General features: G+C 40.5%; 1 protein-coding gene across 3 annotated transcripts in view; it reads right to left on the bottom strand.

Moving 5' to 3' along the window:
• The window catches only part of SIM1 (SIM bHLH transcription factor 1), a 70,662-nt gene that overhangs the window by 1,014 nt on the left and 48,924 nt on the right, over positions 1 to 20,724 (bottom strand). For all 3 annotated transcript variants that reach the window (XM_082731871.1, XM_082731870.1, XM_082731872.1), the window contains one exon: positions 2,350 to 2,752. In XM_082731871.1, the coding sequence (XP_082587997.1) occupies positions 2,350 to 2,752 (403 nt within the window). The remainder of the gene's footprint in view (positions 1 to 2,349; positions 2,753 to 20,724) is intronic.

The following is a 20,724-nucleotide window of genomic DNA, read 5'->3' as shown; positions in this document are numbered from 1 at the left end:
GGTCTCAAAATGGACCCCCAAAACTGTGTGTTTCTTTTTCCTATTAAAAGAAAACGTCATCTTTCATTTTAAATATATGCACCAATATTTGAAACAGACGTGGGCTCACACGACAAAGCGTCAATGTATTGTACTGGCGTTCATAGTTTTCAGTGGCTTTTAAGTGCAGATGAAGTTTATCACAAGTTTTTTAGAAAGTAAACCTTGCCCACGGGTCCTAGAGGCCAATTAACAAAATGATAAGAGTGTTTATACTTCTCCATGTATACATATCGTTGGACCTGTCTGACTGCAAATAATAAAAGAAAAATGCATAACATTTGGTTGATGAGACTTTCTAGAGAAATGTTATGCTTAGAAAATGCTTTCCATTGAGTTTGAGGAAGACAATGACAGAGACTAGACTACCTTCTCAATTCCAAATCATCTAAAATGTTAAAATCGTTAAGTGTATCCTAAGTAGAATTACAATAAAGCTCTAATGTTAGTTTTAAAACCATTCGAGGGTTAGATAAATGCATATATATTCATAAGTACATATATGTATACATGCATGCATGGATATAGATATCTTGTCCCAATCAAAAATATAAATATTGTCTCTTCAAATCTAGAGATAAAAATCAGTTTCACATATACTCATACAGTAACTCTGGTATCTTAGTTTCTGAAGTAAGGTAAAGAACAAATAAATATTTAAAATGTTAATAGCAATCTGTTCTGAACCCCAGAGAGAGATCTAATACAAAGGAACAATGCATCCAAAATATATTCCATAAGCTACATTATTCTTAAAGTAGTGTGAAGTCAATAGAAAAAGGGAAAAGAAAAGCAGGGAGGGACATATGAAAGCTGTAAACTGCTTAATGCAGAAGAGAAGCCCTGGATCACACTGTTCATTGCTTTCCTTTTCCTCTTTCTTCTTATTTTATTTCTAATATTTTCTTCCAGACCATGTAGGTTAAGCCAGGATTTTCGCTTCACTCCATTCTTTGGCAAGCAATTGCCCTTTGCCCTGGGTGTCCATTACCAGTCTACCATACTAGAGAAACTCAAAGCAAAAGCAGAAAAATAAAAAGCAAAAACAGAAACAAATGAAAATCCTTCGTGGAAGGACGTCAGTGCCTGGGTGGTGTCTGACGGAGCCTACGGGTGACTACGACATTGTTCAGCACGTTTCCCTAAGACCCTGAAGACCCAGCAAGAAGGGTAATAGTACCCTGTTAGAGCAACCTTAATGTCACTGACTTTTTTTTTTTTATTTTTTATAAACATATATTTTTATCCCCAGGGGTACAGGTCTGTGAACCACCAGGTTTACACACTTCACAGCACTCACCAAAGCACATACCCTCCCCAATGTCCATAATCCCACCCCCTTCTCCCAAACCCCCTCCCCCCAGCAACCCTCAGTTTGTTTTGTGAGATTAAGAGTCACTTATGGTTTGTCTCCCTCCCAATGCCATCTTGTTTCATTTATTCTTCTCGTACCCACTTAAGCCCCCATGTTGCATCACCACTTCCTCATATCAGGGAGATCATATGATAGTTGTCTTTCTCTGCTTGTAATGTCACTGACTTTTAATGAAACAGGGAGGTGTCAGAGACCTGTCCGGGCTCCAGTCTGGAATGGACTGGGCTCTCCCTCACCAGTTTACTTTGAAATGAACAAAGAAGAACGTCATTGACTCTCAAAGCTTCCACCACAGCGCCCGTTTCTATGTGGTCGTAAAACTGTACAATAACCCCACGGTGACAATCTCCATGGGTTCGGTATATCATTCCATCTTTCCCCCACAGAAGACATTATGGGTTTTCATAATAATGCAGGAGGGGGTGGTTACCAGTATTTAAGGCCCAGCGGAGGGATCAACCACCTGTGACATGAGCGACAGACCGTACAGCAAAGCCTGGACTCCCCAGGAGGTCAGTGGCGGCCTCACTGAGAAGCACTGCTGATGAGCCCCAAAACTACAGAGGTCTACTTTTGAAGCATCAGAATACAGAAGAAAATCATACGCAAGAAATGTAAACGCATACATATTCCATGTTCAACGGACTTACTCAATATTTGACTTCCACTTAATTTCTACAGTTTTTATGATGTTTACACTGGGAATCATTTTTACTCACATGTCAAAAATAAATGCACCTGGCAAGCATGAGCAAGATTAGTACACCTAAAAAGAGTGGCTGCCCTTTGTAAAACCCCACTGATGCCAGTTCCTGATTTATCAATTCAAAGGAGAAAACCACCGGGTCAGTCCCTGCGGCGTCAAACCTAGAATCTCAGAAACCTGCCCAGGGGCCCAATGCGGCCAGCTCAGGACTCATTTCAGCTGCCCTTACCGTGGATCCTGTGGATGGAAGCGATGTGAGGCATGCTGTTTTCATAGGCTTCTCTGCTTTCTGGGGAAGACTTGGTCAGGGGCAAGGCTGCACGAGAGCCCCACCAGGGCTCCCTCCCGGCCTGCGGCGTGCCCAGGAAGTACCTGCCTGCCTCACACCGGCCTCCCTCGCAGGCCTGCGTGTGGAAATGCCTCTCCTCCACCAGCCTGGAATGGTCCAGTGCAAAGCCGTAGCACAGAGAGCTGCGGTCAGAGAACTGTCTGTAGGCGCACGACGCGTCATGCTGAGAGCCGGGTCTCTCTGCGGGGTCCAGGAGCTGAGGCGAGGCTGTGTCGGTCAGGGGACTTCCACCCCACTGGCTGTCGTGGTCAGACTCAGATCTTTCCGTGTGAAATCCTGAGTACTGAAATCAAGAGAATGAAAAAAGTAGATGTCAAAAAAAAAAAAAAGGGGGGAAAGAAAGCCTTTTTACTCAGCCATACACCATGAAGGTCATGTAGACCTTAAAAGCACCAAAATAAACTCTACAAACTCTAGCCCCACACTGGGCACTGGGAATCACTTAATTAGTCACACAGGAGGTAAACGTGGTAATGACAGGGACGGAAGAACTAAACACCAGGCAGAGCAGAAGGGCTTCACGTGAGTGACCTCACCTCGTTCTTCTATCAACCCTTTAACGAAGATATCAGTGACCCATTGTATGACTAGAGAAACTAAGGCCTAAGAGAGAAAATGATTTGCTCAAGGCCACAGGTGAGCAGGTGGCAGAGTCAAAATTCAAACCCAAGTCCTCTATCCCGTCCCACAAGGTATTGCCAGAGAGAGCCCAAGAAAGCTCCATGTTTTATTCCCGTTCGCTGTTCAGATTTTTTTTTCTTAATTTAAAAACAAAAGAAAAAGGAGGCCCAAAGTGCTGTACCTTCACTCTTCACACTGGCCTGTGAACTCCCCAAGGCCCATGCTGGATACATGCTAGGACAGCTAATGAAGGCTTAACTAATTCCATGGCAATATAACTTTTAAAAAGACTGGCGCATATAGGCTGAACCCAATCACTAGGAGGCATTTATTCCTTTCCTAGGTAAAACTCCAAGTATGCTGGGATCCTCAGGATAAAACAGCCGCGCAATACTGTGCCTCGTTGGAGTCATACCGCTCCTCTGCTGTCAGTTAACTGATCTGGCATAGAAAGAAAATGCCAGAGGTTTGGCAGACCTCCCTAGGAGATATGCTCAGTTGGAAGTTCCTCATGAGCCACTCAAATTAATAATATAGTTTCTACCAGTTTTTGGTTACACAAAGCTAAACACAAGTCTGGGTCCCCTACAGAGGTTACCTGTTCTGATCATCATAGGTGCCATTTATTGAGACCTTACAATGCGTCTGGCGGTTGCTAATCATGGTACATACATTCTATCACTGAATCCTCACAACCTCCTGGGCAGTAACAGGGCTCTATTTTACAGATGGGAAAACTGAATCACTGAGTGTTCTAATAAGATGGAATGGCCACCTGCGGTCCACCCGGCTCAAAGCCTGCCCTCCAACCATGTTTTACAGAGAAAACGCTGTCAAGGAAAAGAGGAGGGAGGAAAGGATCCAGTGTTAGAGACATTTCCAGAAAAGAAGCAGGAACCAAAATATAGTCTCTAGAACCAAAATATGAGTCCATTACATGTTTTCTCTTATCCCAGGAGAAAGAGGGATGGATGTGTGGTGCTGTGGGGGGGCCCAGGAGAAATTCAGGCAGCTCTGGCTAGGGACTCTTGGAGCCAGAGAGATGTGGTACAGAGGTTCTGGGGGAACCCTGAAGTCTGCTAATAACACAGCATGATCAGGAAGGAGTTCTATACAAATTCCAAGCTCGAGATCTTTCTGTTACCATACCTCATTATTACTTTAATAATTTTCCAAGGGTACATATGGACTATCAGCATATGCCACCAAGAAAAAAAAAATAGTAAATGTAACTTCTTTAGAACCACAAGGCACCCAAAGTACCATTTCCCTACATCACACTTCCATAGGCCATCAGCCTTTTCTCCCTATGAACACTGGGCTTTCATTTTATGAGACACCACCTTCACTTCCACTGAGGGAATGTTGGTACCCCTTTCCTTATTGAGGGGGGATCAGAGTGCCATACATTTGCCCTTTGGTAACACCATTTGTGCACCTGCCTAGGAAAATTTCAGATCATCAGTGCTTTACCAAGCTAGGAATTGCCCAGACTCTTCTTGTTTTGATAAAAGTATAAACCAGGCCTATTTCTGAAGTACTCCAGTCAAGACTTTTGAGCCTTGTTGAGAGGGGAAAAAGCTTTCCCTGAGTGTGTATGGGAAAGTGCTATTGGCGCAGCACAGAAGAACATTCTGTCCTTCACTCACAAAGAAAATTCAACACAAGGCAACCCTGGCATACATGAGGTACATGTTTCAAGAGCACCCAAAGAAGAATTTGATGGATAAGCCTCTTGTCAATAGTCAGGAAACTATGACAGCAAGTACACTGTCCTTGAAGCAGGCGGAAGTTGGGTGGTTGAGTTAGACCAAGAAGATCGGTACAGAGCAAAAGACTAGAATCAAACCTTTGTTTTTCAAGACCTGTAAACCTGCACCTGCGTGTATCATCAATCCTCTGAGCCACATTCACCCCTTTAAAATGAATGGCACTGGATGTAAACTCTGTTGAGAACCCTAGAGACCCACACATTGATCTGAAAAAATTTCAGGTGTTTGTCAAGTCTTAGAGGGAAGAGAGAGAGCAGAAAGAAAGGCGGGCGGCCAGTACATGCGCAATGTGCCATTCACTCCGTGGAAGTGTGAGGAAGACCTCACACCTACCTTTGCTGCTTACTACATATACAATCTTGGGCAAGTAATTTAATTTCTTTTGTCTCAACAGGAAAAGGCTCACGAAGATACTTAATTTATCAAAGGCAACACCAGAATGGGGGCCATTTAACGGAAGAGGAAATAGGTACAGGGAACCAAGCGAACCGGATTCCAGGTCCACCCCTGCTAGTAGCTCTCAGGGTAACCTTGGGCAAATTACTTTAACTTTCTTAGGCTCCCCCATAAGTGATGTATTGGATTAGGTTAGATGCTCTCTAACTTTTCTTTCAGCTTTAGCATTCTACATGATAGAATCATTATTCGGTATCCTTTCTAGTGTTAAAACATAGGATTCCTGTGCCTGTCCTTATATTTTACTGATTTAAAGGAGATAAATTATTTAGAACTATAATCCAAGTCCAGGAATTTTTATTGTCATGGTTATAAAAAGAAAGTTGTTATGTAAGTTTTATTTTACTATTATGTAAATGTTCCCCCAAGTGTCCCCTTAAAGCACAAGTTTTATAGGAACTACATGATGCCTTTTGGTCAATAAATTATTATATTCTAGAGGCTTCTGACAGGATAATGGCAGCCATTTGAATGTGTACCTCTTCACAAATACTACCCCTAGAACAAAGAGCACAAATGGAATCACCCATGACCCATGCTATCGGCATTACTGAGAGGCAGAGAGTATGCTAAATCTCAATTTATAAAAAATAAAAATAAAAAGTCAAACAGCCAACACTATGAACCTGTGGGTCCAGAGAGCAGGATAAGGGCAGGTATAAGAAACTCCGAGAGTGAGATGTCAACCAGAGAAGAGAGAAAGAGAGAAGTTTGAGAGAAAGAGAGAGAGAGAGTGAGTTTAGGACAAAGGCGAAACAGACAAAATTGTCCACAGAAAGAAAAAATACATCACAAGTAAGTGCTAAAATAAGAACAGAAGTCAGTATCTGGTAGTTCACCATACTGGCCACAGGGAAAGGGCTCAAAATCAAACAAAATCTAGGGCAGCAGCCTGGGACAAGTATCGTTTTCATAAGAGAAAAATGTAAATTGAGAATGCGTTGTGTCCGAAAGGAGATAGCAGTGAAAGGAAAGGAGGAAAGGGGGAAACTAGGGATCCAGAAAATAGAAAAGAAAAGAAAAAAAAGACCGGTGAATCCCTTCTTTCCTCTCTACCACTGTCGTCATCCATTTACACAACTTATTTCACAATATTGATAAGATAGCGTGCTCTTTAAATAGTTAACTCAACCCATGAAATGCTAAGGAGTAGGGGGAAATATTAAACTCTCTATAAAACTTCTGTAGGAAAACAAAACATGAAATGGAAACACGATCATCTCAGCTGATAAAAATTCTCATCAGATAACCAACTATGTCACAAAGGAAAGTTGTAAGACAACGCACCAACCTAAAATAAGAACCTTTAACAAGCACACGTGATGTACTTGGGCACACATGCTCAGAACCAGAAGTGTTAAAACTAAGCGATGGACCCCAAAACCCCACCTAACAACAACAACAATAACAAAAGAGGAAAAAAGACAACGAAAACTGACCAAACACACAGAAATTGAATAAGTGAAGAATCAGTTGCAAGTTATGAAGAAAAGTATAGATTTGAATGGACATTCAATGAGGGAAATTGAAGATAAGTTGGAAAACATGTAAGGATACAAAAATTGGATAGAGAAAATTAAAAGGTCAAAGTAGTTGAAAGAAGATAGAAAAGGCTCAATACATACATAGTGTTTATGTAGAAGGCAAAGGAACTAGAACTGTCAGAACAATTTGAAAAAGAAGAATATAGTGAAAGAGAAAATCAGCTTCAAGACTTACCATCATAACTGTGTGGTATTGATGGAGAAATACATGTACAGATCAATAAAACAGAATACAGAACCCATAAAGGAAACCATACAAATACGCCCAACCAATTTTTTACAAAGGTGCAAAAACAATTCAACAGAGGAAAGACAGATTCTCAACAAATGGTTGCTGAAATAATTGGACATCCACAGGCAAAAATAAAATGAACCTCAACCCAGGTCTCATACCTTATATAAAAATTAACTCAGTGGATCACAGACTTAAATATAAAATATAAATATAATAAAAAACTTAAAAATAGAAATATAAAATTGTAAAACTTTTAGAAAATAACAAACAGAAGAAAATCTTTAAAATCTGGCACTAGGTAAAGATTTTTTAGATTTGATAACAAAACATGTGTATTAAAAAACTTTTTGGTAAATTGGACTTGATCAAAATTGAAAACTTATGCTTTGTAAAAGATTTTGTTAAGAGGATGAAAAGAAAAGCTGCAGACTAGGAGAAAACATTTCAAAACCACATACCCAACAAAAGGACTAGAATCTAGAATATAAAGAACTCTCAAAACTCAATAATAAAAAAAGGGGGCAAAAGACCTGAAGAGCCATTTCACCAAGTAGATAATAAGATGACAATCACATGAAAAGATGTTCAATATCATTAGCAATTAGGGAGATGCAAATTAAAACCACAATGAAATATCACTATAGACCTATTAGACTGGCTAAAATTAAAAATAGTGACAACAACTGGGCTCCTTGGTGGCTCAGTTGGTTAAGCGACTGCCTTCAGCTCAGGTCATGATCCTGGAGTCCTAGGATCGAGTCCCGCATCAGGCTCCCTGCTTGGCAGGGAATCTTCTTCTCCTTCCGACACTCCGCCTTCTCATATTCTCTCTCTCATTCTCTCTCTCAAATATATAAGCAAAATCTTTTTTAAAAAGTTAAAAAAAAATAAAAAATTTAAATTAAAAAAAATGGTGACAACATATGCTGACAAAAATGTAGGAAAATTGGATCATCCGTACATTGTTGATGGGAATGTTAAATTGTACATCTGCCCTGGAAAATAGTCTGGTAGTTTCTAAAAACAAACAAACAAACAAAAACTAAAACTAAACATACAACTACCATAAGCAATCCTGGACGTTTTTCAGATAAAGGAAAATTATATTCACACAAAAACCTATACACAAATGTCTAGAACAGTACCTTTTTTTCCACATCCTAGTTCTCTTTTCTCCCCTAAGATTTATTTATTTATTTGAGAGAGAGAGAGAGAAAGAAAGCGCAAGGAGGAGGGGCCGAGGGAAAGAGAGAGTCTCAAGCAGACTCAGAGCTGAGCTCAGGGCTGGATCCCACGACCCTGAGTTCATGACCTGCGCCAAAGCCAAGAGTTGGACGCTTAACAGACTGATCCTCCCAGAGGTCCCTCTGGTCCTCTTTGTTACTGTGCTCTTTCTTTTTAAAATTTTAACTGTGGTAAAATGCACATACCCATTTTTAAGCACACATTTCAGTGGCAGTTAACACATTCACATTCCTGTGCAACCATCAGCACCACCCATCTCCAGAACTCTGTGTCCTGCAAAACTAAAACTTTATACCCATCAAACAATTACCCCCATTCTCCCCTCCCTCAAGCCCCTGGAAACCACCACTCAACTTTCTGTCAAAGGAAAAATAAATGAATCCCAGGAACCCCTGGCTGCCATAACACTAGGTATTCCCAGAACCTAGCCACCTCACAGATCTTTCTGACACTCTTATCCAATCATGCCACTCTCCTGCTTAAAACCACTCTTTTTTTATGTCTTTCTGTCTATGACTCATAACACATCAATACCACCTACGCATAGAAAAAACTAGAGAAGATGCAAGGAGAAATAGGAGACCAAGAAACCACTCTCAGTATAAAATAAGTAAAGTCAATTAAAAAAAAAACACAGAAGACTTAAAAAAAAAAAACCAGTTAAATTTTAGGGCTATCAATCAAACTTCGAATATTGATAATAAAGGATGAACCTTAGTGTACATGACTAATCATCAAAATTAATCAAATAGTAGGTCACAAAGAGAGTCTCAGGTAATTTCACAAAGTATAAATATTACAACTGATACTCTGACAACAATGAATAAAAAACAGAAATTAAAAACAATTTTTATAAGACTCTTTCACTGAAAATAAACCCCCCAAACTATTAAATAATTCTTGGGGAAGATAAGTAAATGCAAACATAAACTATAGATTTTCTGGGAAAAAGATAATGAAAATATTACATGTCTGGATTTATAGGATACACAGCTTTAGACACTTAAATAATAAAAATGAAGAAATAAAAAGGTGCCCAGGTGCCCCTAATTTGGCAATTCTTAAGAAAAACTGCAAATGTCCATGTCATCACCTGGGTAGCTCAGGCAGTTGAGCGACCGACTCTTGATCGTGGCCTAGGTCATGATCTCAGGGTCCTGGTACTGAGTGGGTCTCCTCACTCAGTGGGGAATCTGCGTGACAATTCTCTCCCCCTCTCCTTCTGCCCCTCTCCTCCACTCACTCTCCTTGTCTAAAATAAATAAATAAATCTTAAATTTGTTTTTAAACCCTGCAAGCTCCTTATTCTAAAGAATCATTAGACCAAGCAATACACATTGCAGTATTAAGGCTTATGTAAAGAGACATCATATATGGAACCTATTACGAGATGATTTAGAAAAAAATAATGTGGAAGATGGCGAGGAATAGAGACGATGAAAATAAAGCAAATACAGCAAAATGTTAAGTCCTGGTGAACCTAGGTTTAGTATACAGGAATAATTTCCTATTCTTGCTTCCTTCCTTTATGTATGAAAACATTTCAAAATATTTTAAAATCAAAAAAGCCATTGAGTACACTGATACCTTATTTGTAGAATAGAGACAAAGCCATTAAATGAAAATATTTTTCTGAAGAAATGGGAACTTGACCCCAAAATACTGTAACTTATGGGGTGCCTGGGTGGCTCAGTGGGTTAAAGCCTCTGCCTTTGGCTCAGGTCATGGTTCCAGGGTCTTGGGATCCAGCCCCGCATTGGGCTCTCTGCTCAGCAGGGAGCCTGCTTCCTCCTCTCTCTCTGCCTGCCTCTCTGCCTACTTATGACCTCTGTCTGTCAAATAAATAAATAAATCTTTTTTAAAAATACTGTAACTTAGTTATATAAATATCTTTGTTTTATTCCTGATTATTCATATTTTGTACATAAAAATGTAATTTTAATTTATCCATTAGGGATTCCAGTAGAAACAACATTGGACTCAAATATGGGAGGACCCTGGTTTACTCTCATGTGATTATGCAGTAGTAACTAACCTCTGCACTACTTTGTGACTGGTACAAAAGACCACTTTCCTTGGGTCTTGATTTTCCCATCTGCAAAACGGGAACAGACTATCAACAGTGTGGTATTGCAACAAGGACCAATAAATAATATATAGCAAAGCACTCTTAAAAATGCAAACATGTTATAGATACATATGTATGAAGTAAATGCCCTTAATTAGTAACTTTCACTTGGGTAAGCAGGAATGCTTCATATCACCATCTTGTAAAAACTATTTTTCCCCAGACTGTATTATCTAGAGGTCCTATTTTTCAGTGCCACCCTACAGGTATGAAAGAGATAAAACATACATATTAAAGGATAAAGAAATTAGCCTTCTGACTGTAAAAAGAAATCAGGCCACTGGTCAATCATCTGAATACAAGGGCCTTTTCTTCCAAATACTCTGATTTTCTTTTTTTAGATTTTTTTATTTATTTATCAGAGAGAGAGAGGGGGAGAGAGCGAGCACAGGCAGACAGAATGGCAGGCAGAGACAGAGGGAGAAGCAGGCTCCCTGCTGAGCAAGGAGCCCGATGTGGGACTCGATCCCAGGACGCTGGGATCATGATCTGAGCCAAAGGCAGCTGCTTAACCAACTGAGCCACCCAGGCGTCTCAAAATACTCTGATTTTCAAAGCTGAAATGCACTTCGATACCACTGGTTCTTAATGCTTAAGCTTTAATCGATGAGCACTGGGTATTATACGGAACTAATGAATCATTGAACATTACATCAAAAACTAGTGATGTGGCGCGCCTGGGTGGCTCAGTGGGTTAAAGCCTCTGCTTTCGGCTCAGGTCATGGTCTCAGGGTCCTGGGATGGAGCCCCACATTGGACTCTCTGCTCAGCAGGGAGCCTGCTTCCCCCTCTCCCTCTGCCTGCCTCTCTGCCTTCTTGTGATCTTTGTCTGTCAAATACATAAATAAAATATTTTTTTAAAAAGTAGTGATGTACTATATATGCTGGCTAACTGAATATAATAATTTTTTTTAAAAGCCTCAAAGGTGTGTTTTGAGGGTGGAGAGAGAATGGGAATCATGATAGACTAGAATACATGTAAGCCCTCTAGGTGATTCTTCCAGCAACTGCTGACATCCACACTAATTTCAAGGAAAACAAAATAATATTTTAGGATCTATAGAACATCTGCTATTCTTTGAAAAGGTAAGGGTGCTTTCTCCTGTATTTAATGCTAAGAAACTGAACGATTTAATTCCCTATTTTAATTAGGTTACATCCATCAAAAAAAGTTCACTGAAGGGCGCCTGGGTGGCTCAGAGGGTTAAGCCTCTGTCTTCGGCTCAGGTCATGATCTCAGGGTCCTGGGATCGAGTCCCACATCGGGCTCTCTGCTCAGCAGGGAGCCTGCTTCCTCCTCTCTCTCTCTCTGCCTGCCTCTCTACCTGCTTGTGATCTCTGTCTGTCAAATAAATAAATAAAATCTAAAAAAAAAAAAAAAAAAAAAAGTTCACTGAAGATTAATTTTTGGTTTATTTTGCTGAAACCTCTGTTTCTCTTCCGTAGAAAATATGTTGTCATCCTAAATATTCTGCACCCTAATTCATCCCTATTTCTTATTTAAAATTTAATTTTCAAAACAGGTATTCATGTTGGCAAATTAAAAAATAAGTCAGGTGAAAGATGCCCTTGTTCTCACGAAATATGAAACCCAATGCCACCCACGAAAGGTGGGCTAAAGCGGGCAGGCAAAGAGCTTGGATGACTGCCAGAAATAGATGTCAGCAACATCCACATCCCCCGGCTTCCCTTCGGGATTCAGTTCACAAAAGCATCATCCCTTCCAGGAGGCCCTGCTGCCTCATCTGGTTACAGGTCTCAACCATCGGCAGGGGCCTAACATGCATCCAATGGGAACTTTTTGTAATAATTCATCCTGTGATTCAGTTTAATGTTTATTGAGTGGCTACTATTTGCAGAGCAGTATACCTGGTGATCTGAGAAACACAGCTTCACCTTCCCACCAGTGAACAGAACATAAACAGTGCACAGAGCATAACTTTAATAATACAAGCTAGAAAATGGCATTGGCCTGAATAGAGAGAAAACCCATATAGTTTAGGAGTTCAAAGAACGGGGCCATTTTTCCCTCTCTATAAACAGTGTAGTTGCTTGGGAAGGTAAACAGGACTTTATGACTGATTAAGAGGCAATGGACTATATGATTGGCATATGCTATCTAACACCCAGAACAACCACAATAGCTACCATTACCAAAGACTTGCTCAGCGCCAATCACTATGCTGAGAGCCCACAGACACCATCTTATTAAGTGTCAGCATCTTTAAAGTATTATTGGGGGCACCTGGGTGGCTCAGTCGTTAAGCTTCTGCCTTCAGCTCAGGTCATGATCCCAGGGTCCTGGAATCAAGCCCTGCCTCGGGCTCCCTGCTCAGGTGGGAGCCTGCTTCTCCCTCTCCCCACTCCCCCTGCTTGTGCTCCCTCTCTCGTTGCTTCTCTGTCAAATAAATAAAATCTTTTTTAAAAATTAAATTAGACTTTTAAAAATATTATTAATCCCTTTACAGATGCAGCAAGTGAAGCTCAACAAACAAACAAACAAATTACCTCGAGGTCACATGACTGAAGTTTCAGAGGAGAGATCCCAATTCCAGAGCCCTTGCTCCTTCCGGTTCCCCAGACTCACCTAGACGTGTGTACTGAGATACCAAGGACAACAGCATCCTACTCTCTAAGCAGTAATGGACACCAGGTCCCCAAGCGTGTTTTCACACAGAAGGCTTTCTCAAGCCCTACGCTACAGTAAACTATCAACCCACACGCTTGGGTGATGTTCTCCCATCACAGAAACATTCTTCCACCACGACTGCACTCACAGATAGTCTGCCTTTAGCAACAGTCACGAGGTTCATTCCTGCCTCAACAGAATGTTCTAGACAGGTGCTCCGCACTCCTCTGGAGGTGGCAACAACCACCCAGCTCAAGACAAATGCCAGATGTCCCAACAAAAGAAGTTACAGTTATCTATTTTTATTCTGGCAGCTCATTGAAGCTTTTATCATTTTTAGCTGTAAAACATAGAGACCCTCTTACGGCAAAGTCCTGTTTTCCATGAAAAACTTTCACTCTATCAGGCATGAGCAGCTTTCGTCTTGATTTGTGTCTGAACCATGAGAAAAAACATCACAGATGCGGACTGCATTGGACTAAGAACATATGCATGCTTTTAAATCACTTTTATCTTACTTTTTACTAATGTAACCCTGAAACATAAAATATGTTCTTTTTTTTTTTTTTTCATTCACTGTTACGGGAAGAACAGATGGTAAAAGGGTTAGATTAAAGTAATACAGCATGTCCATTAAAATAAACCCCCACTGCCGGAGATGCTCCCCTCAAACAGGAGTTGTGTTTACGATGAAGAATGACTTTGGCTCACACCAATTGGAGATTGCCAGGGGTTTTCTCAAGGATAACAGAAGGGTAAGAGAAAAACCAACATCAAAATCGAATGCCTTTTTAAAAAACAATTATGCAGGTTAATTTTGCTAATCTGAGAAGCTGAGTGAAAACACGTGCTTGTGACAATGTACCAGAACAGCAGGGAAATAACAGAGTCCATTTCTAACTTGAAAAATTGTGCTACCTAGAAGTCATCAGTAACTGAAACTGCAAACAGGGTATCAAGGAGACATTATTTTCTACATTCCTGAACTCCTGTTAATTGTAGGTAGTGATTTCTTGCATCACTTATTTCTAACTTATTAACTTATTAATCAACACTTATTAATCAATTCTGTACAGAACGCACATCAAGAGAAGCTAACTATAATATTGCTTATTTACGAGTAGCAAAATGTTTAGCGTTGGAAAAGAATCCTCATGAGTTTTGTTTTTGTTTTTGTTTTACGAAATCCAGTTGAATTACATATAGGTTTCAAGGAGTTAAGCTTTTAAAATAATTCCTCAAGAAAAATTAGAGAATGCATTTTAAAAGGAAAAAAAAAATTGAGTCACATCCCAGAGTCAAGGATGGTTTCACCAAAAAAACTGAGCAATAAATATGTCCATTTATACCATAAACAATTAGAAAGCAAATATAGACTCAAAATTCAACTCTTCGCAATTTTAAATATTTTGGTCATTTCCTCTTTCATCTAGAAAATGGTATTGTCAGCTTCTCATAATCACTGTTTAAAAATGTGTTCACAATGTGTTTTTATGGCTTGCTCTACCTACAACTATTATTTATTGTGACATTGTTTTTTCACATTAATCTACATTTAAGTCTACACTTTTCACTTTAATCTACATATTATTTTTAGCTCAAAGAATATTCTGGTGAGAAATCCTTCATACCTCTTAAGTTCCCTGCTATATTTTATGAAGGAGAAACATGGGAAGTTTTTTAACATGCCTTAAGTATAGCTTGAAATGTCATAGGCCTTCTCTTAATCCACCCCCCACAGTTAAAGAAATGTTCCTGGGATCTGTTTCACTCATTTTACTCACAGAAAGGTAACCATACTTGACATCTCATTAGCTGTCAGGGTGATATGCAGCTGGAAGGGAATCAGCACCCAGGGCCTGAGGCAAGCTTTCCTCCCGTGGAATTCTATAAGGAATCTCCTATAGGGTTCCAATCAGAGAGTGCTGTTCCCAAACCATGAAATCCATGATTCACATCCTTTCATAAATCCAAAGGTAAGATTCTAAAGGCTTGCAGGCATTTTCATTGCACCAAAGATTTTGGACAGGTAATGAACACAGAAGGAGCATTTAATTCAGCCCCTGATGTCATGGCATTGGCAACTGTAATGATCAGGAATTTCCCAACTTGTCTAGACAATCAGAAAGAGCTCTGGCCCATTGGGAAAATCATGGGTTTCTAGGATCAGTAACGTTCATTTTGATGGTGATGTTCTTCCATGATGGGCTTCAGGCATGAGCCAGAACCTTTTCCATCCTTTCCTCAATGCTCTAACTCACCCTCTGATTTTTCACATAGAAGTGGCTGATTAGATGGGTATGAATTACATGGATACAGGCAGTGCCACCTGCTCCAACTCCTTATTGCAGTGTTGTTGGGTCTTCTACTGGCTTCATCTGGTCTGGACAAGGGACTGGCTGTCCAGGCTACTCTTGGCAGTGTTCTAGAACTAGGTCTATAGATTGGCAGCTGTATTACCTGCTTTCTGCCTGCTGAAAGAGAAGATCTATCAGATTTGCAATTTTTTGAAAAGAAATTGGAGCTCAAAGGCCCTCTAAGAAGTTAATCAGTTTCAAAGTGGAATCTGTAAAGGGAAAAATGGTTCCATCTCTTCTTCAGCTAAGTCAAACTCGGGAAAATAATGAGAAAAATTAAAATAACATTAACTATTAAATACTCTATACCAGAACCTTGACTTCTCTGGAAAAATCATAGCAATCCAATGCAGAATAATATGCAACAGGAGTTTCCTAAAAATTGTGAAAGAAGGAAGCGTTAAATCTAAATTTCTTAAAGATATCCAATCTAACTCTTAACTCTAGAAGGTTCCCATTATGAGTGGGGCAAATCCCACCATGAACTGTCAAATAAGGCATTGCTGTCTTTAATTTCACTCTTTGGTTTTAATAAATTTTAATTAAACAAATTTTCGGTTCAGATAAATTCCCCTGGATACATTTTGATGGTAGATTCAGCCATTCCTTCTTTTTTTAAAAAATATTTTATTTATTTATTTGACAGACAGAGATCATAGATAGGCAGAGAGACAGGCATAGAGAGAAGGGAGAAGCAGGCTCCCTGCTGAGCAGAGAGCCTGACGTGGGGCTTGATCCCAGGACCCTGAGATCATGACCTGAGTGAAGGCAGAGGCTTAACCCACTGAGCCACCCAGGGACCCTCCATTCCCTCTTTCTGTTCAGCTGGGGAGCAGAACTGCTCATTCCAGCTATCACTTCCACTAAGCCAAAGGCAGAAGCTTTCCACTTGATTTAGCACCACTGCTTTACCTGGTGCCCTTTTTTTTTTTTTTTTTTTTGACACTAACTCTCCCCCAGATTCACACTATCCTGTTTTGGCACAGATGTGTGTAACATGAATTATGCCTTATAACCCGGAATCTATGGGGATGAGAGGCAGTCTGCAGCTGTGATTTTATGGGTAGACAGGATTTGAGGGGCTCCACAAGTGAGGCGTCTGCAAGGACACTGTGGGCTCCGGTGCAGGAAGGCAGGCAGGAGCGGAGATGTAGCCTAGATCAATTTACAGATAACAAGGAGCCTCTGTAGGTTTTTGGTTTTTTGAAGATTTTATTTATTTATTTGAGAGAGAGAGAGAGAGAGAGCATGAGTGGTGGGGAGGGGAGTGGTAGGAAGGTGCTGCTCCCTGAGCGGGGAGCATGACGTGGGACTCGATCCCAGGACCCAGGGATCATGACTTGAGCTGAAGGCAGATGCTTAACCAACTGAGCCACGCAGGCGCCCCTTGTAGGTTTTTAAGTAGGGCCAGGGGAAGAGGGTAATGAGGTGGATATATGCCAAAAATGATTTGGTCTGGCAGGAATGATCAGAAACTGAAAGAGTAATAAGGAGGCACGGGAGGTAGTCTAAATGTGATGTTTTATTCCAGAGAGCCTGGAACCACACAAAGACAGGAGGAATAGGGAGAAGGACCAAGGGACAAGAAAAACGAAGCAACAAGACCCTCACAAAACCCTTTATGTTCAAAGGATCAAAAACCAAACCAAACCAGCAAACCAAAAAAAAAAAAAAAAACTGTTTTAAGAGAATTTCCCCTTTCTTATAGAAGCAATCTACCCCACATAGAGCATAATATTACTAAAGGTATAACACAAAAAGTGCATATAGATTATTAAAAGAACAAGAAGAGTGCTCTGGAAAGTATCCACAGGTCAGGGGAACTGAGCCCTAGAACCAGGGCTGGATCTACAAACAAAGACGGGTCTCTGAGACGGAAGACATGCCAAACGACATTTCATGCACAGACACTCAAATGTCAATGCAATTATTTTGTAATCAACACACATAACACACACATACACGCACATGTGTGCACACAAATATCAGCTGTCACATCTCTCCATTGTTGCACTGAAGATGCAGTGGGGACACGGAGAACAGAAAGCCCACTTGAGATGTGGATGGTTTCCTGCCCCTAGAGTCGGAAACAGAGGCTTATTCTAAGTTTTACTCTTGCAACACGTCTAATTCCTCCTCAGCACCTGGGAGCCTGATTTGTGCTGCAGGATTCTGCCCCTGTGAAACCCATCCCCAGGTTGTTTTGGGTGTGTAGCTTCTGCCTCTCTACAAAGGTTATAAACTCTTTTGTAGAATGTTTTCCCTCCTTGGAGTTTTTATATTTCTAAAGGCAACCAACAAAGTATTCTCACACTTTTTAATGTAATCATTCATTCATTCATTCATTCCTTTAACATTTGGTGAATAAACATGTGGAAGACTCCATGCTAGATGCTGAGGTAGGGTTGGGATAGATATGACATAGACATGGTTACTATTTCTAAAGAGATTATAATCCAAGAGAGGAGACACAACACATCTAGGAGGCAGTAGAAGGTAGGTTATTCTAAATCGAGACCCGAAAGGGAAATATAATCCAGTTATATTTCATGAAACAAGTACCACTCAATCCAGACCTTGGAAGATAGGCAGAATTTTGAAAAATAAAGGCAATGCAGGCAGAAATAAATGCACAAGCACAAGCACGGAAACAGGGAAGAACAAGGGATTCAGCAAATGGTGAGCAGACTGATCTGCCTGCATCACAGGGTTTGGGCCATTTAGGACCCAATTAGAGGTGACCTTGAGTAGCAGCTAGGGCTCAGGCAGGTCTCTATGCACTGACTTGATTGGTGTTCTTTTAAGGTCAATCTGGGAAACAGGGCAAGCTGTAGAGGAAAATGTCCCAGAGTGGAGGGAAAATTAAGGTACCACTGCAATCCTCCAGAGGGAGAGAACTTCTAGGACATCAGCAATGGGAAAAAGGTAAGTGGGCGGGAAGATAAAAAAGCACAGCTGCTAGATCAAGCATGGGGTCTGGTCCTTGAGGGAGCACCCATGAGCTAAAGGGCTTTATTGACTGTCATTCCACAGCCCCCCAGCAACTTTGCACACAAGGACAAATTTGCACTTGCTGATAACTCCTCCCGACATGTGAGGTCTCTAGGCCTTGAGGCCATTGGATCTCTCACTGTCAGTCCCCAACTCTAACCTCTAATCCATTGCTGGAGGGCAGGTCAGCCCCCAGCACACGCCACTACACTCGCCACCACAGGCCTTTATCACACATATATTACACTGGGCTTCAATTTTCTTTTTACAGTTTTTTTAAATCCTTTTTAAAAATTATTTATTTTTTTTTAATTCTCTATTTAAATTGAAAGTAGTTAACATTTTCTATATCATTCGTTTCAGGGGTAGAATTTAGTGATTCATCAGTTATAATACCCAGTGCTCATTCCATCAAATGCCCTCCTTAATGCCCATCACCCAAATACCCTATCCCGCCTTCACCTCCCCTCCAGCAACCCTCAGTTTGCTTCCTAGAGCTCAGCATCTAAATGGTTTGCCTCCCTATCTATTTTTTTTTTTTAAGATTCTTTTTATTTATTTGACAGGCAGAGATCACAAGTAGGCAGAGAGAGAGAGAGAAGCAGGCTCCCTACTGAGCAGAGAGCCCGATGCGGGGCTTGATCCCAGGACCCTGGGATCATGACCTGAGCCGAAGGCAGAGGCTTTAACCCACTGAGCCACCCAGGCGCCCCTCCCTATCCATTTTCATCTTACTCTATTTTTCCTCCCCTTCCCCTATGTTCATCTCTTGCTTTGTTTCTTTTTTTTTTATTGTTATGTTAGTCAGCTTATAATACGTCATTGGTTTTTGATGTAGTATTCCATGACTCACTGTTTCTGTATAACACCCAGTGCTCCATGCAATCCCTGCCTTTCTTAATAGCCATCACAGGGCTAACCCATCCCCTACCCCCCTCCCTTCTAAAACTCTCACTTTGTTTTCCAGAGTCCATAGTCTCCCACTCTGATTTCTCCCCCTTCGTTTTTCCCTTCCTTGTCCTAATGTCCTCCATGCTATTCCTCATGTTTTGTTTTTTCTTTAAAAAAATTATCATTACGTTTTTATCTCCCCCCAATGAATCTGTAAGCCCTCTGGGGCAAAGAATATATCCCAGAACTTAATAGATCTCATCTTTGCCCTATTTCTTTCTCTACCTCCCCTACATGGCTCATCCGTGCACTAATCCTGGACACATGGTGCCCCTGACTCAACCATGTGCCAAAAGAACTAAAAGGCTGAAGCTGTGGCCTTGAGGTCCCACAACTGAACATGTCTTACAATTCCTCTCTAAAATGTTGCCTTGCCTCCCCAACAAGACCATGCGCATGGTTCCTTAAGGACCCACCTTTAGCATTGTAGTGTACATAATAGTTATTTACCTAAATTTAAAAGTTAGTAAAAACCAAAGAATAAACCCATAACACAGAGGTCTCTTCCTACTGAGCAGAATCTTTTCTAAAATAATACTCAGAGTTTCATTTATGAAGATGGTTTTAAAGGACCACTCTAATAATTCTTCTGATATTTCTGTAGGACAAAGAGACTAATCTCAAGTTTATACATGGCCAGAAAATATAAGCAAGTCTATATAGTACAAAAATTCCTGAAAAGATAACCTCATTTATTTGAAAGATGCATTAAAAACTTCTCTTGTGGTTAGTGATCAAGAATTACATGTTTTCATACTACATATAAACATGAAATGAGAATACGTCTATCCTGATAGTCATAAAACTACTATACTTGAAAAATCCTTGGCCCTTCTCTTTTCTGGAACTTAAGATGTTAGGCTCTTAGCATAGCAGTTACTGGTGTACTTTTGAGGCCAGAAAGAACCTTTGTCGAAAGAGAGATTTTACCTTTACCAAAAGGAAGCCAGATTGCTGGCAGTGAAAATTAAGAGGGTTCTATAGGATTATTTAAGGTAACAGATGTGGAGTAAAACCTGAAAGTGGTACAGTGTGTCTGCAGCAAGTGATTAAATACTTTCAGATTTCAGAAACACAAGCAGTCTTTTGCATGCGCTGTTATTACAGAATTACATGGTGTATTGGTTATTGCTGACTAGGGAAAAAGCCAGAGGAGGGCAGGAATATGCAATAAAGTAAGAGGGCACGCACTGTCTACAATAAACCTAACAACTATGAACATGCCATAATGAGAAGTTTAAAAGGAAACTGGAATAAGGAGGTAGAATGGGGGTTGGGGGCTATGGAATAGGAAGGCAAATTATTCATGATTGACATGATTAAACC

This window comes from Mustela nivalis (genome assembly GCF_964662115.1).
Source record: "Mustela nivalis genome assembly, chromosome: 5".
In the NCBI taxonomy this organism is placed as follows: Eukaryota; Metazoa; Chordata; class Mammalia; order Carnivora; family Mustelidae; genus Mustela; species Mustela nivalis.
The sequence above is the reverse complement of the archived record's forward strand: the minus strand, read 5'-3'. Positions and strand labels throughout refer to the sequence as shown.